Source organism: Lycorma delicatula, chromosome 2 (genome assembly GCF_047948215.1).
Source record: "Lycorma delicatula isolate Av1 chromosome 2, ASM4794821v1, whole genome shotgun sequence".
Lineage (NCBI taxonomy): Eukaryota > Metazoa > Arthropoda > Insecta > Hemiptera > Fulgoridae > Lycorma > Lycorma delicatula.
Window position 1 is genome coordinate 94,039,742 of NC_134456.1, and position 24,976 is coordinate 94,064,717.

At 29.6% G+C, this 24,976-nt stretch overlaps 1 protein-coding gene across 1 annotated transcript in view; it reads left to right on the forward strand.

The window, feature by feature from the left end:
• Ack-like (activated Cdc42 kinase-like) overlaps positions 1-24,976 on the forward strand; it is a 120,560-nt gene that overhangs the window by 89,678 nt on the left and 5,906 nt on the right. Inside the window, exons 18-20 of the mRNA XM_075355796.1 lie at positions 6,814-6,926; positions 16,518-16,694; positions 21,972-22,137. Of these exons, the coding sequence (XP_075211911.1) occupies positions 6,814-6,926; positions 16,518-16,694; positions 21,972-22,137 (456 nt within the window). The remainder of the gene's footprint in view (positions 1-6,813; positions 6,927-16,517; positions 16,695-21,971; positions 22,138-24,976) is intronic.

Below are 24,976 nucleotides of genomic sequence, written 5' to 3' on the forward strand. Positions count from 1 at the left end.
TTACTGCCTACTTTAAATCAGTTTAGAAAAGAAATAAAAATTAAAAAAAAAAATTTCTGCCTTTTTTTTTGTGCTGCAATAGTTGTCACTGGCCATAGGAGAGTAATCCTTTCTCTTTGGGCATTGATGAATTGGTTGCATCCTGAAAAATGCGAGTTGTTATTCCTTTTCCTATACACAGTTCTATAGTTTTTCTTTTTTTAAACTAATAAATTTGTTATCGATAAAGATTTTTTATAAATTACTTGCTTTATTTTATGCTTGGAAAAGAAAAATGAAAGGTTACTCACCATTACAACAGTACTAAAGAAAGGGAAAGTTTTAACAACCACCTACTATGGGATTTATTTCAATAGATTAACAGTTATTATATACTCTCAAATTATACTTATCTATACTCAAACAATTATTTTGAATGGTCAAAAAGAGGTTCCCTAAAATTTTCAGTAGAAAGTACAAATAAAGAAATAATATAATGTTAAAAAATTAAATGTAAGAGAAAGAGTTTCATTGAAAGAAATAATGTTTGTTTTGCTTTATTTATCAGAATAAATGCAGTAAAATAAAAACTCTTACTTAACATTTTTGATTTTACTTATATATATATATATATATATATATATATATATATATATATATATATATATATATATAATTGTATGTATTGCCCCGACTTTCTTGAATTTTATGTAAATTGACAGAAAAATGAAAGTATGTAAAATCATTTTGACAAAAACGGTAACTAAAAATGATACTTTAAAATCAATTAAATGCATAATTTATACTCAAGACTGTTGGATCATATTGAGGGATAGACATTATATGATGTATACCATAAGTTATTACTGTAAATGTTTACCGTTTTTTTATATTTGTCGTAGATTATATCGTAAGAGCAAAAGAGTAAAAATTTGGTTGGTGGGGATAGTTTATAGTTGTGCAGGTAGTAGACAGAAGGGTTCTGGCACCTTTCACCAAGGAAACACAAAGCTGACGAAATGACATAACTGTCAAGTCACCATCACTGAACGGGTTAAAAGAATAAATAAATAAAATGTTGAGTAAAGATTAGAACTGTTGTGATTTAACAAATTAATGTTCTAAAACATTTATTATTGTTATTTAGTTAAAAAAATTAGTAAATAATTAAAAAAATAAAAGTAAACTGCATAAAATATGAATAATTTTTAATGTACCACTTGGGGAGGAAGTATTACATTTATACCTCCATTCAAATACAGGATAAGTTTAGGCATTTTTGCTAACATTTTTATCCTTGAGGTTTCTTATTGGTCTTCTTTTGTATCTATTGAAGCCCCAAGTAGTTTCATAAGTTAGCCAAGTGATCCAATGAGTATAAAAATGTAATCAGGAACAAGTGGATGAGACAACTGATCCAAGTATACAGGGATTTTGATGCACATGTACTGGGAACAGATGATTTTGATTTATTTTCCGCAAAACCATAATTTGTGTTGAAAGAATTGTTGCATATTTTTCCTCAAACAAGACATTTGTTGGGAATGCATTTTATGAAATGGTAATTGCTATGAGGCTGATTACATTAGCTAACATTATAAAGACTTGGGTGAAAGATTTTAAAGCTGCAATTTTACTGTTGAATAGAAAGTATTCAGGCTCAGTTAAAAATATCTGAATGCCAGATGTTATTAAAGCATTCAGAGACACTGTATTTTTTAAGACAACTTGCTGTAACATGAAACTTTCACATAAAATGTCCAGTGTAATCTCATTGTAATTGTGCAACATTGTTTAATTTATTTAAATTGTTGACTTCCATGTGCTGCCTTATAGCTCAAAAGGTTTGGATAAAAAGTTAGAAAATCTGTTTAAAATGGAAAACTCATTTGAATTCAAAGAAAAAAACTGTGCTTGGCTGCTCAAATCATACAATAAGTATTTCTGACAATATTCTTTCTTTGCTCCCTTTATATTTTAACTTATGTTTTCACTGAGATGTAGGTGTAAAGATTCAGTATACTGTAATACTCACAGATTTAAAAAAACAATCTGTTGATATTAAATGTAATTTATTGATTATATACATTTTAAATTAATATGATGAATATAATAAATTTTAAACATAATGTAATGATTATAAATGTAGTTGTGGTTATCTGTAGTAATAAAATTGTAGTATATCTAAATGTTGGAGATTTTGAGAATTATGAATCATTTCTCTTACATTCTTATCACATAAGGATGAGTTTTATGATTTTTAGAATTTTTGCATGTATGCCTTTCTGCACTGTAACATAAAAATTGTCCAGTTTTAAGATTTGAGCTAAACCTTTATTACTGGAAAGCTTGGCTGTTAAAAGCAGTATTCAGAAGAAATGGTAGAACTTTCAAAAATATATCCTGAGAAAGCACACATTTGCTAAGATATGTATATAGACCAATTGTAACATTGTCAATTATTTTTACTCTTTTGCATCAGAAATTTATTAGGAACCAAAATCAAAACCTTTACAACTTGTAATAAATTTTTAATTAAGTATTTTTAAAAATCTGGGCTAAGATTCCAACTTTCTTTTGGTAAAGATATTTCTGTTATTATCTTGCTTATTCTTTATTATATCAAAAACTTCAGAATAATTAAATTTAAAGTTAATGCATTTGGCTGAATTTTTATCTAAATATCTTGAGTTGTCTTCATCCCTTTCTTCCTGAAAAATTGTTTCATGAACATAGCAGGACATGGCATAGTTTTAGGAACATGGTGGTAATTGTTTCAGGAATATCAACAGCAGATTTAGTTAATAGATATCTTACACGGAATAAGATTTATTCAGTTTTACTTAATGTTGGGGCCATTGATAAAAATATACAAATTGTGTGACATGATTAGTTTAAAGTACTGGATGTGTAACTCAAATTAGAATTATTATAACCAAAGATACATTGACAGCATATCTGAATTTTTTACTGAGTAATGTAGGTTTTAGTACGCTTATAAATCATTTTGTATTTTTTTATTTTCTGTGTAGTATTTGCTTACAACAGTTAAAATTGACCACCTTTAATTATTCTTGGAGATCACTAGTAACAACAATTTGTCTAAAACTTATTTTCTAGTCCAACACATTGTCGTGTCATTATTGTAATAGGTATATTCTTAATTTTTTATAAAAAATCAATCTATTCACCGCACCTGAAATGGCACCTCTTTGAAATGATGTACATTCATATTTAGTTGTAAGTGTAGTTGATTTAAAATATAATCGGTTGTAAGTAAAATATTCGTGACAATAAGTGGATTGTCTTATATGTTTGAAGCTGGATTTATCTCCATTGAAGTATCTCCAGCTGTAGTTGTAGATTCAGTTTGATGTTTTGTTAAATATGGTAATTTTAAAGATGTCTACAGTATGTGTTAAGTAACCCATCAGATTGGTCTAGTGGTGAACTCGTCATCACAAATTAGTTGATTTTGAAATCGAGAGTTCTAAAGTTCAAATCTTAGTAAAGGCTTTTTATATGGATTTGAGTAGTAAATCGATACCGATCGGTGGTAGTGTTTCAATTAACCACACATCTTAGGAACGGTCTACTTTTTTTTTTCTGTTTAGCCTCTGGAATCGCCGTCAGGATTACTTCGAGGATGAGAGGGGATGTTGTGTATGAGTGTAAATGTAGTCTTATACAGTCTCAGGTTGATTTCTAGATGTGTGGTTAATTGAAACCCAACTACCAAAGAACACCGGTATCCACAATCTAGTATTCAAATCTGTATAAAAGTAAGTGCCTTTACTAAGTAACGGTCTATCTGAGACTGTACAAGAAGACTACATTTCATTTACATTCATACATATCCTCTGAAGGAATACCTTACGATGGTTCCTGAAAGACTAAACAGAAAAAAAGATAGAGTATATGTTAAGTAATTAATAGTTATTATTTAATATATAATTAGATAAGATATTAAGTTATTACTGATAACAGTAACAATTGAAAAGGGAAAGATAAATAAGTTTCATTATAACTATTTCATTTTATACCATTGTTTGGTACTTCAATTTGTTATTCGTAGTCTTGGAAGGTACCACACATGCCATGGCATTAGTCTGCCTACTGTGTGGACTACCCTGGCAAATGGAATCATCTAGTAAACTCTACCCCAACTTTCAAAATCAGCCATAATCTACAGTCAGAGTCTAGCATGTAAGTCCTTAATAATTTTTACGGTATCATTTGGTATTGTTTAAAATTTCTTTTACAAGCATTGTGTTTTTATATACAAATCTTCATTTTTTTGCATTTTTTCTATGTTATTAGAATGAAAACCTTTTTGAAAACTCTGAATCGGCAACCATACTAAATTTATTGATGACATATACTTGGCAATCTTCTGAGAGATGCATTGGACTAAGATAAATGCTCTTTCCTTTTTGATGATTTGCCCAATTTGGTAAAAATGTTTTGAACAAAAAATAAAAATAAAAATCATTCTTATGTATGACAGATTAATGATTAATAAGATTAAAGATAACAGTGCATGAATGCAGTATATGCCAAACTGACATTTACTGCAAAAAGGATTATCCAGAAATGTTTGAACTTGCTTGCATATCGGATGCTAACAATATATGAGCGTTTTTCAGGGTATACTCAACATCAGCTGTGTACTGTAGTAAAAATTCATAGAAAAGAATGTAAGCAGCCTGTTTTACACAATTATAAATTAAAGTGTGCTTGTAGATGTTTTACGCTATTTTTTTTTTTTTAATTTTGATAAATATGGCCTGTTGGTAATATGTAGATTATTTATATAATTATAATTTCCACTTACCAATATTCATTAATAGTAACTATGTTTGAGCACTTTTGGAGATTATTACTCCATCCTCAGGAACAATGATGTAATATATATTTCAAAAATTTACTTCACATATCAATAATTGTAGTAAAATAAATATAATAATTGATCATCAAAGAGGTAAAATAAAGTCAATGTTATCCATCATGTCAGTAAGGTCACAATACAAAATTGTTTATTGAGGTGAAATGTCTATTATACTTCTTTGACAATCAATTGTTATATTTATTTTATATTGATATCTGAAATAAAAATTTATAATATATATTATGTCATTGTTCCTGAGGATGGAGTAATAATCTCCGAAAGCATTCTAACATAGTTACTATTATGAATGTTGGTAAGTGGAAATTGTAATTAATTATATATATAATTTTTTTTTTTTAATAATAGTGTGAAATATCTTATTGATTAATTTTTATGTGTATCTTTACACATAAAAATATAATTATCACATAATTATCTATATATCTTTATATATACAGCTGGTGAGGAGCATAATTTTAGAGGTGTTTCTGTATCAATCGAGACATGTTTATTAAAATTTATTCTTATTATTCTGTTTTTGGTGGTTAATCGATCTAATTACAAGCAATAAATAATATTATTCCTTTTTTTTTGTTTCTTGCAATTATAAACATTATTTTGTAGTACAGAATATCGCCCTTGGATTATTCATGTATAGTGTAATGAGTTATCTTTTTTGGCACAGGTATTATCTATGAATCATTGATATTTGTATTAAATCATCATGTTGTTTTGGTTTGATTTCTGACTTATAGATGTTTACAAGGTACTAGTAAACATTAAAGAGATTGTTATGTGACTGTAAACACTATTGTTATTATTTTTATATATAATAGCAAACACTAGATTTTGTCAGGGAAGATGTTGACTCAGATAGAAATTTGGAATGCGAATTTACTTATAACATTTAATAATATTAAGAATTTATGCTTTTGTTGTTTGAACATTCATTAATAATATTCTATGAATTAGATTAGTTTGATAGTGAATTGCATTGCATTAAGATATAAAATGTTGGATAGTTTTACTTCAAGAATATGAAGTTTTGAAAGTTTTGAAAATTTTGACTTCTAGACTGGCTTTTATTGGTTTGACGGTTAAAAATTCATGAATAATTATGTGTAGTGTAGTATGAATGAATAGTACAACAAGTAGAAAGGTTAAGAGTGCATGTTAATGTCAGCGTGATATTCATATTAGTGAATTATCAAATGTTGTAATGTGACTATCTCCGAAATATATATGGTAGTGGCAAAAAAGCGAATCTAAAATGTTTTATTGGGTTTTGAATTAAGGAATAAGGTAAATATGAAAGAATCTGAGTGGTTACTACATTGACAGTATGAGTATAATTTTTTATTTATTTAATTATATTAGTAAATTAATAAAAAGCAGTTTTTTAAAAAAGATTTAATTGTTTTAGGTGATTTTTAATTTATGTAAAATTTTGTTAAAAGTATATTAAGATGAAATTAAAAAGTCAAGTAACATTTAATTAATTGACATACATTTCATTATTTTTTATTTGTTTGGATAGAAATATATATTTTATAAGCTCTAAACCCTGCTGTGTTGCTAAGAAACTAAATAATTTAGATAATTTTCTTACACATATCATATACATACATCATGGAAGATTATAAAAAAAAATAAAATTAATTGTATAATGACTACACTTTTGCTTTTACTTGTACCGTGCTTTCTTTTGCCGGTTCTTGCATGGAGTACATGTAAAAGTTGTCAAGCGGTTAATAGAGAATGTTCTACCTGTAAATACAGGAAAAGGTATTAGGAGAATTAGTGAGAATATTTTCTTTATTTTTGCGTTTAAAAATAATAAATTTTTTGTGGAATTATAGTCGGACAGATCGGATCATTTCATCATTATTTTGTGTGTATGCTTATTCTATACAGTGAAGATGTAACACAGCATTCATATGTTATAGTGGAGTGAACACATTACCTAGCCGATGCACGGATAACACAAATATCACTCTCAGTACTGGTTTTATTGGAAATACAGGAGATGAACAGGATCATGATGATGAGAACCATGATGGCAAGTCATATTCATTTGCTGCATGCTTTAGAACAGTATTTACTTTTAAATTAAAACTTTGTACTTACAAATAATGTTTAATTAAAATACTTTGCTGTTGTATGGCATTCTTTTCTTTTTTGTTAAATTTAGTAATATAGAAAAATATTTAGTTTTTAAAAGTTGAAAATATCTCTTTCATGTTGCTTAGAACTTGAATAAAATATTTAACGACATCGAGGGTCATAATGCAATTGTTACGAATAGGAATGAGGATTGCTATTGAAATAGTGATAGATTCTTGTTTTATAAGGAGCAGAGCTAGTTAATTCAGTTAAGAGAATGAAAATTTGTTTATTAACTGGATTACAGTTGTTAGAAAGTGATGAAACTGCATTAAATTTAATTTTCATCAATCCATCAAATTTGAATTAAATTAAATTTATTTAGTTTTGATTGTATCACATTTTCATCCTTAAAATAGGCATTTATTAATGACAATCGTCTTAAATTAAAATTATTATTTTTGTCTTTTATTCATTCATTCAAGTTGTAACTAAGCTATGATATTTAAATTATTTTTAAGTTAACGACTTTCTTCTGTTATTCACAGATAAGTTACTGTTTTCAAAATACTTTAAAAAAAATATTGAATGAGTGAATTATGTTAAGGAAGCCTGCATTTCAATATTAGTTGAAAGTCGCCATTTGTAGTCGTGATGTACCAGGCTAGGATTTTTTGTCTTCAGTCATTTGACTGGTTTGATGCAACTCTACAAAATTGCTTATCTAGTGCTACTTGTTTCATTTCGGTATACCCCGTACATCCTACATCCATAACAATTTAACAATTTGTTTTACATATTCCAAACATTACCTGCCTGACAATTTTTCCCACCTACCTGTCCTTCTAATGTCAAAGTGTTTATTCCAGGATGCCAAGATGTGGCCTATAAGTCTTGTCTCTTCTTTTAGCTGTATATTTCAAAATGCTTCTTTCGGTTTTTCCTATCATCCAAGTTTCACTTCCATATAAAGCTTTGCTCCAAACATATACTTTCAAAAATTTTTTTCTAAGGTTTAAGTTAATTTTTGATGTAAGCAAATTATATTTCTGACTGAACACTTGTTTTGCCTGTACTATATTCAGCATTTTATACCACTCCTTCATCCATCTTTAGTAATTCTACTTCCCAAATCACAAAATTCTTCTACCTCCATAATCTTTTCTCATCCTGTTTCTGTATTCAGTGGTCCATCTGCTTTATTTTTACTACATTTCATTACTTTCATTTTGTTCTTGTTCAGGCTAGGATATATATTCTTTATATTGCTTGCTGTCTCCAATTTCCTGGCTGATAACTGCCGTGTAATGATTTCATTATATTCTCATTAATGGTTAAGCAGAGAAATTAAAACCAGCAAGGAAAATCGATGGTATTGTGGGTGATGATGGGACTGAAATGAGTCAGACTGTTCTAATTCATTTTAAAGTATTATTCTATTGTCTGAACAGCAACTTTGTATATTATGTACATTCTTAGTGTTACTTCTCAGTTTGGATTAGAAGTCTGGCTTGGAAACTTTCAGTTTATGTATGTATACATTATCGTCTGTTTATTCTAGATATGTTGTTTGCTTATTTTGTATTGGGGATGACGGGCCCAGTTACCATCTTGGGGATTTGAGGCTGTCAGTAAAAAAATATCTAACTGGGGGCTGACCTGCTGCCGGATTTATTGCCGATAAGTGGGGAGACCCCCTTTGAGTTAAAGGACACTCTCCTGGGCCAAGTTTTACTTAACTGTTATCCAGCTTAAGGGAATGGGGTTGAAAAAAGTGTTTGATATTAGTTGAGTTGGGATTTGTACGGGTGTTGCACAGTGTACATTTCCCTCTGTGATTAACAGGCTATTTTGGTTGGAATTTGGTTTAATTAACAGTGCAGATGGTTGGAAACAGTGGTTGGTTGATTAATGGACATGTTTATCATTTTTGATAGACAGAAAATGGACAGATTTAATTTTATTCAACTTTTTCTTCACTGGAGGTCAAATTGACCTATTACAGGATTTCATTAATATTCGTGGACTCTTTTAGTCCATCTTGATATTTCTCCTGTTCTCCATCTGTCACTTCAGTTGGCCATACTCTTTGTTCTTGCTTCCATCTTACACTTACCATTGTAAATTTCTGCCCTTTCTACCACATGCAGATCTATCAGCGGTACTGAAGCAAGAACGCACACGGTTTCATAAGACACTGTGCAGTATGTAGATGCTACCTTTAATAGTGCCCTCCTATGGAGTCGCTGCAGTCTTGACAAATTACATTTCACACTCAGGGCTGCTCCCCAGAGTGGAGCGGCATACAACATAGATGACATAGCTGCTGACATATTAACTGTCATTTTGAGGACCTAGGTGCTTTCTGTGGCATTATCAGAAGCTTCACCACCTTAAGTGTCTTCTTGGCCATAACGCAGCTTGTCAGGATGTGATCTGCAAGTCTGCATCCTTTATCAATAGTAAACCCTCAGTATTTTACGTTGCTCTAGGGCTATATGCTGATCTTCCAGCTTCAGTGTTATTTGGCGCCACCCTTCTTTTTCCTGTAAACATTTTATACTCCCATTTATTAGGGGCAAGTCTCAAACCGTGTTCACGCACCCATGTGTTCACCATTTCAAAAGTGCCCTATTGCCTCTTTCCTTGAGCTCATTCTCAGTCCTGCCTCTCACTAATGCGGTGAGGTTGTCTTGCATATGCTGAAGTTTCAGTCCCCTCAGGCAATTGTAAGCCCAGTATTCTGTCATATGCCAGGACCAAAAATAACAGTCCAAGCACAGACCCTCGTTGAACTCCACCAAACATCTGGAATCTTATTCTAGCCTTAAATTTCTAACATATTCCATCAATTCAAAAGATATTCTTATACTTGTCGTTTTCCTCAAGAGCAGACATTATTACACTCCAGGGTACCGAGCCAAATGCATTTAGCACATCTAAGAATATAAAAAGAGGCATTCCTCTGTCTCCAAGTACCTGCTCTGACAGCCACCACCTACCTTACAACTCTTGATATCGCCTGAAGCATTGAGCAGCCTTTCCAAAAACCAAACTGGTTCTCTCTAATGTCTGCACCATCTTTTAGACGGTGCAGGCATCCACTTCTCAGGGAAATCATGATTTAAGTGAGTGGAAACAGCACAAGAGAAATGGAGAGATGCACCATCAAGTATACCTAGAAGTATACTTTGCATCCTAGCGCTAGAGGCATATCTTCAAGCAGCTGCAGCAATTCTTCTTGAAAAAAGTGCAAATAGACTTCAGCATTTAAGCAGCCAGGTAATATGAATGGTCCAAACAGCTGATTGTGAAGAAAGCCACACCATACATTTTTGAAAATTGCCTTCTGTAGTTTCATGAGGATTTACTATCTATGCCCATTGGGGTAGTTGTTGACACCATCTTAAGGGAAATTTGCACCGTTGGTAAAGAAATCATACTTGTAGAATTGTTGATTTGTATTCCACTAGTAGCAAAACTCCAAGCGAAGCGGATCGTCTCCTGGGTGTAGTTGTTTAACTGGCTGTTTATGATGAGGATAAAACTTATTTTAAGTGTCCTCCAAGCCATCAAATGCAAAACTCCAATCTGCTTAGAAAGATGTCGTATATTGATGCCTGGACTATGCTGAACTGCATCGATAATATTTCATCTATTGTTGGACAGATTGTTTGTAGCTGGTACAAATACTAGGTAGTGAATCTGTTTCCCAAAGATTGCGAAAAGTCACACTAATTGTTTTGGGATCTGGAATCCTGGGTTTCAGAAAACATATTTCATATGCTACTGCAGCAGCTATACATTACCGTTATACACACCAAAATGAATACCGTATCACAAATGTATTCCAATATTTTAAATAAGTATGGCATTACTTCGATGGCAGACTGATCATTTTCAAACTGAAATTCACAGAAAAATTTTGTAATGACAGCACAGTTCACAGTACCTGATATGACTTATTGTACCTTATAGAATGATTTAAACACCAAATGTTACAGTATTGTGCATTGCTGATCAGCTGTAGTTATTTTCTTGCCAACTTCAAAATAATTTTTCAAATAATTTATTGTATTTATGTCATTGATAAAAAAATCTCAGTAATTTTTATTTATTTGTATTTATTTTATAATTGTATAATTTTCAGTTTTTTAAAATTATTTTACAATTTTTAAAATAATATTATTTTTACAGATTTTTCTCGTCACCTATAAAGAATTTGGTTTTTGTTTACATTAAATATATATAGTAATGTACTGTTTCTAAATAAAATAAAATTTTTTTGGAACTTTTTCTTCTTTTATTCAACTTATTTTGCAACATTTTGTTCAGAATGAAATTCTCTACAATTTTTTTTTTTTAAAGATTTATTTATTACCATTTAACAAAATTATTGTACATCAAACGTAAAAAGATAGGTTCTCTTATTCCAATTTATTGGTTTTCACCCCAGATTTATCAAAAACTACTGCAGAAGCAGTTCTGTGATCTATTTTATTAATTTTTCAGCCAAAAACTACAAGAAATCACTAATTCTGCCCCTTACTTAATCCTAAAAGTACAGTAAGACCTCATTTCACTGGAATAGCAAAATCCAAGTGAAATTTTTCACAAGCCATAACTCGCAAACAAAGCATTTGTCCTAAAATGCTTCGTTTTAAACATATGTTATATGAACGTTTTACATTATTTTCTTGAGTAGATAGGGAAAAATTTGTAATATACATTGTATGTTAGTAGTTTATTAATCTGCTTCATTTGTTATAGCATATGCAAATCAGACTCATTAAAATTAAAACTATTATCTTAACAAATTATTCTTATTCTCCTAAAATGTTATTTTAAATTGTACAGAAGGATAATAAAATATTAGAGTAGTACCAGTATGTAACAACTTATTTGAATAGTTTGACATTTTTTTGTTTCAGTGTGAATGATGTAAGTTTTCATCTTTTTGAATTAGTATTCCCAAACTTTTGCCACTGTATGTAAAAGAAAAAGAAAAAAATTTGATTAATGTTATTATTGCCCATCAGTTCAGAGAAACAGTTGTATTTTGAAATATCCAGAAATAATGACTGTATAAGGATCATACCAGAGAAAACCAGAAAATTTGAATTAGTTGCATGACCATTTCAAGTTTTTTTAAAAATATTTCTGCAATCACAAAAATTTTCATTTTCTCAAATTTCCCATATAAAAGTGTTCAAAAATTCAAAACACTAATTTTTTATGGATTGTATTCAATTAGATAATACATTATAACTTCTAATCTATAAAGATATTTTGTTGCTCCAAATATATTTTAATTATATCATATCTTAAACTATTTAAGTACATTATTTGATGAGTTCTAATTAATTCATTCTATAAAAACTGTCAAGTTATAATAAATTTTTGAAAAAAAATCAGTGGCTATTTGCTTGCTTTGACTGCATACCATCAATTATTATTATTTTCCAGTAAAGAGGAAGGAATAATACCGTGCTCCCCCTCCACCAAAATTAAAAAACCATTCCCAAAGTACTAACAAAAAAAAAGAAGAAAAACGTTCTCCATTCCCTTCCAAAGAAATTTAATTAAAAATTTTATAAGTTAAATCTCAAAAAGGAAACCAGATAAAATTACTAAAATTTTGTGTGATGAACTTGACTTGACTCCTTATGTTATAAAACCATGAAAATTAGCAGAAAGTTTAGCTGAATGTAGCTGAAAGTTTAATCTAGTTAGTGCAACTCCTTGGTAAGATACAGAACTAAAATATATGAAAAAAATTTAATTTATTTTGCATTGAAGAATTAATATGTTTTATAATCTATAGGTAATATACAATTTTTAATACTTTTTTTAATTTCTAAAATGTTTTAAAAGTTTTAGTTGTAATTAGCATAAATTGTAGTATTTAATAAAAACAAAAAGTCAAAAATATGTCAAAATATAAAGAAGATACTTTATCAGTATCTATCAAGTATCTATTTCTAGTATATTTACAAGACATTAATTACATACTTCAGATTCACACCATGTCAATTTCTATATGTTTTTTGGGAGGGAGCCTTCCAGTCAACAGTTTTATCCTAAGAGTCTAACATCCACATAGTTCACATAGTTTAGATATGATCCAAATAGTCTAATATTCTGATATCATCATGAATGCTGTTTGCAAACAATTTAAAATTGTTGACCTGCTATACAACACTACATTTTTATAATTACCAAGTTAGGTGATAGCAAAATATCTTGGTTCAAAGGGCATGATATTACTGAATACTTAGACTACAAAAGTGCTCTTGACACTATTCAAGAAACTGTATCATTAAAATGGCATTTTGCTTTGTGTAAGCTAAAAGATGGCAAAAATTCTGCCTACCATAGTGACAGTATGGCAATCAAATAGTCTTCATGACACAGTCTGGTTTTTGTGTACCAAAAAGATTATTATATCTAGTCATAATTTTTTTTCATAATAAGTACAGATACTATTTAAATTTGTTTGGTTTATATAATTGCAGAATTTTTTTTTTAATTCATTAATATCTCTTAACTTGAGAGCTAATGCCATATGAAGTATTACAACAGTAACTATAATATATTGCACTTCATTTTGGGAAAAGAAAAATATTTTAATAGAACTAAACAACTCCTTTTAAATGAATTTTTCTCCAATAAAAAATCGGTGTGTTGGTTTGCTGTATGTACTGACATTTTTATTTTAAATGAAGTGGACAAACAATTCCTTCATTCCAATGATTAATCTAAAATTATATTTGTGTTTTGGAGATAAGGAACACGTTGGGATTAGTGCTGTGTTAAAAAAAATCACAATTTAAGAAACAGTTAAAAATGTTAAGGATTTTGAAGCTTTTTATTGTAAAAGTGTTTGTTATTGTTAGTATGCTAAATTCGTAAACATTATTTAGTTACAACTGGCAAAAACATTTAACAAAATCATATGTAATGAAACATAAACCATGTAACATTTTTTCAGCGAGCCTTTGGATTGCCCATTTTTCTAGTATTTAGTGAAAAACATAAGTGAAAACATAAATTTCTACCATTGTTAAAGAATAAATTTCAACCTGAGAATGTGTGTAGACACTACTAGATGGGAATTGAATGGTTTAGCTTAAAACATTGAAATAAGTGAACTGAATATGCTGGAAAGGATGACCAGTCTTATTTAACTGAACAGTTCTGGTTGGTTTTTGCTGCAGTGTTAACATCTTTAGCATTAGCAGTTAGCATGAAAATGACAAATGTCTTAAGTTAGTCTTCCTTTGGTCATTTTACTGTTATTGAATTGACATCAGAACTGGAGGGAAATGTTAATTCAAAATATGGAATATTTTATAGCATTTTATATGTAAAAAATATTATTCCATATTTTAAAATTTAAATGAAGGAAAACTAATTATTATTAATAATTAGATTATTATTATTATTAATAATAATAATCTAATATTATTTAAATCTATATAAATATAATTATTATTATAATTTGCTGAATTACATTTTTTTGTCACTAAATCTGTGGATATAGGTTTATCTAAGAATATGCTTTCGTAATTTCTAGTAACAGATATAGCTTTGTAAACAGTACATTCAGTTGCTATGCAGCATTAAATAAATAAAGTACATTTCTGAGTATATTGGTTAATTTTTGTTCTGGTTTGGTTCCATCGTGATTTTGTAATATATCAGAAAATATCCCGTTTTCATTTTGAAAACCAGAAGATTGGTTGCAAAGATATAACAACATTTCAAAATAACAGTGATCTGTAGATTGAGAGTGTACCTGATACATGCAAATGTTAATATTCAATCTTCTTATTAACAAATACCTCATTTGAAATTGAAAATTGGACGATTGTTTGCAGAGATATTATAAGAGCACCCCATTGTACCTCCCAAAAGAGTGCCCCAGGGACACCCTGTTTGTTATCAATTGATGGTAATGATTGGTCTAGCCTCACATGAGGTGCTTACATTCCTCACCACTCTCTCCTCACACACAGTCCCCACAGGAAGACCATTATAATTAAACAAATTTTTTTAAAAAATTAATTTAATATTTTATTTAATGTTAATTTAATTGTAATATTCCTTCGATTAATTCAGTTCAAACCTAGCTCACACAGTGATAGACTCGCAGTTCATTCATTCAATTCATTAAAGTTTGTGCTTCAACTAGCAAATCTTGACTAATACATAAATATTAATATAGCCTATGACACTTCTGGTAACATAAATTGGTTAAATTGGTTCGGCCATTGAGCTGCTGTGGTGGAACAAACATACATACACCTTAAATATGTTACACTTTTTTTTGGACAGTTTTTGTAAAAAAAAAATCAAATTATAGAACTGTAACTAATACCAAACAGTCATTTTACAATTAAAAACTAGACTTACTATAGTTTCAGAAATTTAAAAAAATAGACTTGTTACTTTACTGAACTTTGCTGTTTAGTACACTGGAATAAATTTTACAAAATTTACTGCTTCATCAGAATATTACTAAGATCTAGGCTTACAGACATCCATTAGTATTCATCTGGATATCTTTATAGGTTAAAAGATTATAATAGATTTAATCTGTCTTTAATTTTTAAGCAGATGTGATTAAAAAAAATAGTGTTTTGAAATTTTGAACACCAACAAATAAGAAATTAGAGAAAATAAAAATGTGTTAATTACAAATTTCACTTTATCTTGAATGTACATATTGATTGTGGAAATATTAAAAAAAATTGAAATGGTCATATAACTACCATTTGGTGAAATGCTATGGAATAGCCTAGAAACTTTGTCTCTTTTATACAGTAGTCAATTTGAAGAGTACGTATAGCCAAAGATTTACTTAAATTTTTTATTTATTTAAACTATATCCTGCTTTTTTGTTAATTCAGTACAGGTTGAAGGTAAATCCAAGCGGCTATTTTATATTGGCCTATAAAAAATTATATTATCAAAAAGTAATGTGTAAGTTTAAGAAAAATGATAAAAAAGATTCTTAGAACCATAAATCTATAAAAAGAATTAAGTACATTTATTTTTTGTACTGATGAACTTATAGTAAATTGACTTCAGTTACAACTTACAAATGCAATTTATTATCTCTTGTTTTCTTTAATTAGTATCAGTGAAAATAATTGATTTTTTTTGGCTGATATCATTTCCATAACTGTAATTAATATGTTTTCTATGAATTAAAATCAGAATAATATACAAACAATTTTGGATTTTTGGGCAAAATAATAATGGTTGTTTTTCCTTTAAATCCCACCCTGAAAGACAGTCACACTAAAATGTTCTGTGGAAAAAAATTATAAATATGGCTGGTAATTATGTTTTTATACCAGTGCAAAAAACTTAAGTAGTTAAAAAAAAGCCAGACATTGAATGAAATGTATGCTTCACAACTGATGTTTTAAAGGGTTTTTTTTTTTTAATTTAGCCATTAAGTTAAATGAAGTTTTATTTTTGTAAGAATTGTTTGATTGCTATTTATTAAAAAAAAAAACTGGTTTATTTTTTATTTCAGTGAACTGTAATGGCAATTCTATACCACTTCCTCCCAGAGATAGGTCAAAAACACTTCCTGTTCAAAAGCAACGACATCAACGAAAACATCCTTTAATTATTCCAGGAACTGCTTCTAGAACTATAGCTAAACTCACTGATGACACACTTAACCCGACTTCAAATGAAAATGTAGCTGGTGAGTGATAAATTTTTAATTTTTCAAACATTCATTAATATCAATTTTTGTTTTTTTGGTCTTCAGTCATTTGACTGGTTTGATGCAGCTCTCCAAGATTCCCTATCTAGTGCTAGTCGTTTCATTTCAGTATACCCTCTACATCCTACATCCCTAACAATTTGTTTTACATATTCCAAACGTGGCCTGCCTACACAATTTTTTCTTTCTACCTGTCCTTCCAATATTAAAGCGACTATTCCAAAATACCTTAGTATGTGGCCTATAAGTATGTCTCTTCTTTTAACTATATTTTTCCAAATGCTTCTTTCTTCATCTATTTGCCGCAATACCTCTTCATTTGTCACTTTATCCACCCATCTGATTTTTAACATTCTCTTATAGCACCACATTTCAAAAGCTTCTAATCTTTTCTTCTCAGATACTCCGATTGTAAGTTTCACTTCCATATAAAGCGACACTCCAAACATATACTTTCAAAAATCTTTTCCTGACATTTAAATTAATTTTTGATGTAAACAAATCATATTTCTTACTGAAGGCTCGTTTCGCTTGTGCTGTTCGGCACAATATATCAATATCAAGATCTATTTACTCAAAAAATTATTTATCAAATATCAACATGATTGTGAATTTAGTTGAGTTCTTTACATGACGGGTGTCTTTTCATATGTACTTTCATTGTAGTACTTCATAGGTGTAGAAGAAGAATAATGAAAACTGGAAATACAGGGATTTAATTTCTGGAACTTAATTTCATGATTGTCTGTTAAATGTGTTAATATCTTTGCAGGTTATTTGGAAAGTTCTCAGATTAACAAAGAAAACAAAGCTTTTTCAGAAATGCTTTTTTTTATTTTTCATTGTAGTCATCTAGCAGTTAGGTAACTTTAGACCAATGAGTTTCCCACTTCTTAAAATTAGATGATTTTCTTCAGTATTAGATGATTTTCTTACTCTTCAAAATAAGCACTTGTATCAGTTTGACCTAATTATTTGATGTGAATCTTTGTCCAGTAAGCTATTTTTTAGGTTTTGAAAGTGAAAATAATCACTTGGAGTCAATTTCAGCAAATTTGGTGTATGTGGAAGCATGCCAAAGCGTGGGTCATGGAGCTTTGCAGCAACAACCTGCGATGTGTGTGCAGGCACATTATTGTGGTAAAAGAGCACTTTCTTTTTATCCAGATGTAGATGTTTAATCTGAATAGCAGTTGATCTATTAGTGAAGCATAGTATTCCGTGGTGATAGTAGTGTCTTCATCCAGATAGTCTATGAGCACAAACATCATGACAATTCTAAAAAACCGTGCCCCGTGACTTTTCCTGCTGATGGAACAATTTTCACTCTCTTTGGTGCATTTTCACCTGCTTCTTTCCATCCACTGTTTGGTCTTAGGCAAGTAATGGTGAGTTGAAATTTCATCTGCCCTTATTAAATGTTAAAGAAACTCAATGGAATCATGTTTATATAAGCCAAAACACCCTTGAGAAGTGGTATTAGTACACCCTTGGTTGACTGGTATTAGTTGAGGCATACATCAAATGGAAAGCTTTTTCATACTCAAAACATTATGTAAAATGTAGTGTAATCGAGATATCTGTGATGTCAGCAAGCTCGCATACCTTTAATTGCCAATCATTTGATATGGAATTGTGAATTTTTGTAATGATTTCATTGGTCATAGCAATATTTGGTCATCCGTAATCATAGTGGTCATTCCGAATGGATGTATGACCATGATTAAATTCAGCAGCCAGTTTTTCCCATCAATAATGAAGGGAAAGTTGAATTAATTTTTTTTGTATGTTTGACAGGGTTAAACCTTTTAAAACAAAGTACTTTATAAAAGCTCGAACTTCAATTTTATCCATTTTTCAGAAACTACCCAATTACTTGATTGCCACAAACAAGCAACTAAATGAACATGTCTGAAACTTTGCAGTACACCATCTAAAGGTGTAAATCATAGTCATTTGGTCATACTTTTGCTATCTGTGTTTAAGGCTGAGAATTTTCCAAATGACCCTAATGTATATTGGCTATAGTGACAACATGTAGACTCTGATTTGTTAACACTGACAAGAAGTTATAATGAGTGATGAGATTTATTTTACTTTACTTGTCCTTGATCTTATCCCTTTATGCAGGTTCACTGTCATGGCTTGTCCTGACTTATGTCAAATTTGTTAAATTCAATAAAAAATATGTTAAATTCATTGCTCCTTACTATCATTTAGAGTCTTGTTGTTTTTTGTTATGTAATTATCTGCCTCAGTTTGCCTGGCTTTTTTAATACTTACTTTTCTTTTCTTTGTTAATTTATAAAAAATTGTGTTGTAATTCTGTTTAGCTTAAGAGATGGTCTTCAACTTTATAATTAATAACAACAATTTTTGGTTTAATGGTTTATGATTTGGTGTGTGTAGAATAGCAATATCTATAAAAAAACACCCATTTAGGTGTGAAAAGAGCTAACATATGAGGCATGTTCATAAAGTAAGGGCCATCAGCTTATATCTAAATATTAGCGGGTCTGAACACAGTTTCATGGATACAGGGCCATCTATCGGCTACTTATGAAGCCAGTGCAGTTGTTTTGATTCAGTAGTCGTTTGCCTGCTGGTGAATGCAGATCGCAATGTCTGCGTCAGTTGTTTCTCCCGCCAGTTGTGAAGTGCATGCTGTGATTCGATCTTTGTGTGCAAAAGGATCTTCAGATGCTGAAATTCATTGGGAGTTGTGCATAGTGTATGGACCTACAGTAATAAGTGAAGGAAAGATTATACAAATTTTATATATAGTTAAAAAAAATTTTTTTGTACTTTCAGTTCAAACTACTTGTAGCTTTTTCTAATGTAGTACCTTTAAAAATGCATCAATGAATTTGTAATAAACAAGTTTATTAATAAAAAAAAGTTGCATTCAAGTTTTGGTGTGTTTGGTTTGTAAACCAAATTTACAATTTTATTTAATGGAATAATTTTGTAAAATTTATTTAAGAGATATTTTATTTTTTAGGCTGTAATAAAAGTATACACAGGCTACATAGACTTATTACAAGAGGTATTGTCTAATTTTGAAAAAGGCTTGTAGAAAGTCTTCCCACATTATTTTAAATCCCAGGAGAGATTAGAGTGTATGACATTTTTGTTACTGGTGCTAATTTATATCTACTCAATCTGTGTCAGTGTTTGTTTCTTTATACCTTGGACTGCCTCAAGACCAGTATCTATACAGTTTGGTTGCTGATTATTTTGATATAATGTCACTTATTGCTGCCGTTGATATTGGTTTAAATCTTGCACATTTTTTAACATGATGTTGAGGTAACTGCAGTTTTTTAAACCGTTTATGAATAAACTAACAGGTCTTTATGTTTAAATAAGTAATTATTATTTAGATTCATTTAAAAATTTAATAATTTTATCATCTGTCTTATATATTCTTTAGTTTTAAGTAGAATTATAATATCTGATAAAGTCATTTGATCCATGACATCTTCAATTTGATATTTAAAACTGACGTATAAGTATAGATTATTTAGAAAGTATTGCATTTAAACATTTGTTGTTCTCATTGTACTACTCTCCTTCTAATTATAATCATCATTATGAGTGCTGTTAAAATCAGTTTTATAACTAATCCACTAAAGCTCCATAAGCTATCCTCCTTTTATACCTTTTACTTATTTTATAGATTAAAAACGCGTTCCTTAAGTGTACTCTTGATTTTTGGAAATGGAAAATGATCAAAAGGTACTGAGGCAGTGATTATAATGGCTGGTGTACCAAAATCAGATTGTGTTAAACTGGCTAAAGTTGATTCACCAAGAAATGTTGTGAAATAGATCACTGCCGTGATGAGAAACTCATGATTTGTTTTTTATTGATCAAGACTGTATTCTTTAATTTATTTACAAAGCTTAGTTTGCTTGTGGATGTAATATTTATGGTTGTACATTTCCTCTTCAGTGAATCATTCCATCATAATCACTCATCTGGTAAGAAAAAAAAACTGTTTTATCAATCTATTTTCATCTTAACATTAATGAGTCTTTCAGTGTGTCTTAAAGTTCAACTTTAACAAGTCCAAATCTAAAGCTCTAAGCACTTTCAGTTTAATTTTTATACAGTCTTAAGTTTGTTTTATTGTCGTTATATCAATATTTATTATATCAGTAAGTAGCCTTATGCTAAAACATTAATGGTCTTGAGCAGTCTTATTAATAATGAATATTTCAACATGTTTTTTACTTTCTTGAATACAATATTTATTGTTATTAACAAACTTTTTATTTTACAAACAACTTGCTTTTTAAATTAAGCTTGCAGAATATGTATGTGAAACTGTTTCTTAGTTTCTTTATTAATGTTATATTTCCATTTATTTTGGTAAGATTTGTTTTTAGCTTATTCCCTATTTAAAAAAAAAATATTTACTGACATGCTCAGAAAGTTTGGTACAGTTGACAGATGTGTGTTTTATTTACAAATATAATACAAATCAAGTGTATGCTGAAAATACATTAAATAAATTCCTTACCGTCTTAAAGTTGGAAGCATATGAAATAGTACCATTAATAAAGCATATCATGAATTTTATAGCATTGGTAAAAATACAGAAATACTATTTTAAATAATGTCTTTAAAAAAATATTTTTAAAGAATGCTTACTGAATGCTAGTAAGTAAATGAAAACTAGTAATTTTTTTTTTTTTTGAGACTTTTGTATTATACTAGATTTCTTTAATTATTAATTCTGTCGGAGTGCTTTTCAATTACATTGGAAGTTTAATGGATCTAGATTTTAACTCTTTTAACTATTAATATGGCATTGCATTGCAACTAGAATGTCTTCTAACTAAATCATAGCATGTTTATCTGCATTTTTTTAACTACAACATATATATATGTAATTTAAAAAATTATAGTTCTAGTTTATCATATGTATTGTGTTTTTAAAAATTAGAGATATTGTTTTATGAGACAGTATTTTAACATTGTCACCAACAATAAAATTGTAACAATATAGAAGTACATAAATGATTATTCATTTGATTGTTAATGTGATATGCCATTGATTTAAAGTTGTAACTAATTTTTGGTCTTACTGAAGGTGAACTGTTTTTATCTGTTACATGTTTTCATAATTTTAGTATAAAAATATTTATGTTGATTTTAAACTCATTGAAGAACATTTTCAAAAAAAAAAATATATTTATATGTATTAATGATTAATTAACATATTTTAAATAATCATTGTATTTGTTTTAGAACCAGTTTATTTAGGATTAGAAGAAGACCCACCACCAGAAGAAAATGAAATTCCTGTAACAGAAATTGTAACTAGTGCTGAACAAGTGGAAATTTCAACTTCATTGGAAACTGATGATAATAATTTTGTAAATCAAACTCTTCAACCACCTGAACAATGCATCAAGTAAGATTGATACTCTATGATAATAATTTTAGCCTGAAAAAAAAAAATAGAAACTACATTATCATTGTTAGTGTTACTACTGTTATTATTATTACTTCATGGCTTATCACCAGTTTTTAGAGCTTCAACTGAATTATGGCAAGGCTTAAAGCAATTTAATTGTATTTATAACAGTATGGTATAATGAAGACATGAGGCAATAACTATCAATATTCAAAATAAAGACAACACTTGAGCTTTACGTTTCCTGTTACACAAGCCTGTAGAATTTGGGTTATGTAATGTTTTTAACTTTTGATAATTGATTCCTGTGTATTTTTTAGCCCTGAATCCAAAAATAATCTTAATTTTTTCTACCACATCAAGATTTTTCACAAATCGCAAACTTCAAAATTTGTGTTGAAAACTTGTGAAAATGTAATACGAAGATTTTTTTTCAAGGTCCGATCGGTCAGGAAATTAAAACCACAGTGAAAATAAAACATTTTTTATTTGTAACAAGTACTTACATAGTTATGCTATTTCTCTACATAGTCACCACTCCGATTTAGACATTTGTCGTAGCGTGGTACCAACTTTCCAATATCCTTGTCATAGAACGGATCCACCTGTGTTTTCAGCCATGTTTCTACGCTGGTCTGGAGCTCGATGTCTGTGCCAAAATGTCCTCCTAGCCAGCATTTCATGTGAGCAAAGAGGTGAAAATCGGATGGAACCAAGTCTGCGCTGTATGGTGGGTGATCAAACACTTCCCAACGAAAACACTGCAGGAGCTTCTTTGTTACAGCTGCAGTGTGCGGCCGAGCATTGTCTTGGTGAAAGACAATGCCTGATGACAACATTCTTCCGCTTATTCTGAATTGGACTTCGTAGACGTTGAAGAGTCACGCAGTATGAGGCTGCAGTGATGGTCATGCCACATTCCATGAATTCCACAAAGAGAACTCCATTCCGGACCCATAACACAATAGCCATACATTTTCTGTTGAAGAAGGTTCGCTTGAACGTCATTGGTTTACTGGGAGAATAGGAATGCATCCACTGTTTGGATTGTTCTTTTGTTTCTTCAGTTTTGAAATAGCCTCATCCACTCGCTCAACGAGATCATCAGTTGACACTCGCTTCCTTCCCTGACCACCTGCATCATGAACATCTGTACGTCCTGCTTTTAAGTTTCTGTACCATTATCGCACTTTGCTGTCACTCATTGAAGTTTCACCGTACACATTACTTATTCGTCGATGAATTTCAGTTGCATTACACCCCTCAGCCTAAAGAAATCGAATTACCACACGCATTTCACACTTGGCGCTATTGTTGTAGACATGTTTACGTGCTAGCTGCATGTTCAGAACTAAACGAAGTGACGCTGCGCAAAACATATGTGCAGAGGTTCATCTGATTTTTGCACAGGCTTTTATTTATTTATATATAAAGGACCGATCGACCTTGAAAAAAAAATAACCCTCGTACATTAACTCATGTTCATGAACTTTTCATACTTTTAATTTTATTATATTATAAAAATCCATTCTCAAACCGATGCAGCATAAACTATTTTCTTCACTTTCCATTTTTACACAAAGTCACAGGAAAATCTTCAGGACTTAATATTATTTTCAAATTATTTTTACGTCTTACTAATACAAGGATAACAGCGTTTGAAGAATTTTCCTGTGTCCGAGGAAGGGAAAACCATTTTCATCCAATTGTCAAATACTGTATTTCCTTTGGATTCAGAAACTCAAAGTTACACAAGAATATCTTCTTCGATGGGCAATTGTTTATGTATGGAATGGCATATGTTATGTAGTTTCAAAGTTGACCTATTAACCACAAATTTAAACACCACAAGTTAAAAAGAAAACCACAGATAGAGTACATCTTTCATTAACAGCTGCAGAAAAAATAATTACAATTAATATTATATTCTAATAAATACAGAAAAGAAGACAACCCTTAAAATTAAACTGGTGTAATTTTGATTAATGAAGTGCGGATGTTCAAAATCCAGTTTTTGTTTGATCTTTTATTATGCTGACTTAAATTAGAGGTAATGTGATCAGTAAGAAAACCTTACTAGCATGATGACAAAGCAAAAATATAGATTGACACAGTTAAAAATTGATAAATCATTAATTTCAACTTATTTGACTGTCCTGCTTGCTAGAATACTAATGTTCTATTGCACTGGCAGCTACTCATAATGTGAAGATATTTTAAAGTATTTCGTATCATAATAAATAATTAAATAATGAATATATTATTTCTAAAATTAATCAGGGAAAATAGATTTTAGAAATGCAATTAAAAGAGCAGCAACAGTGAAAAAATACAAAAATAAAACAACAAGCAATACATGCACTAAATTATTTATGTGAAAGTGCATGGCTTGATAAATAATATGAAATAATCTTCAGTGATAAAAGTAACATTTCAAAAATCAAACAACAAATTATTGAGTAATTAAAATGCATAAAAATAATTCATTATCAATTATACTAAATATAAAATTATAGATTACATTTCTTTTAATTAAAATAAAGAAAAAACATGAATGTGAAAAATATATTTCTCTATTTGTTTTTAGTTATGCTATCGATTTTTAAAATAGTCATTTCTCTCTGCAATAAAAAAAGATGCACTTATTTCTATAAATGGATTAACCAGCAGTCAGGGAAATTTCTTAAGTAAAGCTGTAATCTCTTTATGTTCTAAAGATGGATAAAAGTATGTTATTAAAGTATGTAACAGAATTCTTTACAACTGAGTGGAAAAAAAAACCAGAAGGGAATAATAGGTTTTGCATTGATTTCAGAATACTACCACGGAAGTTAGA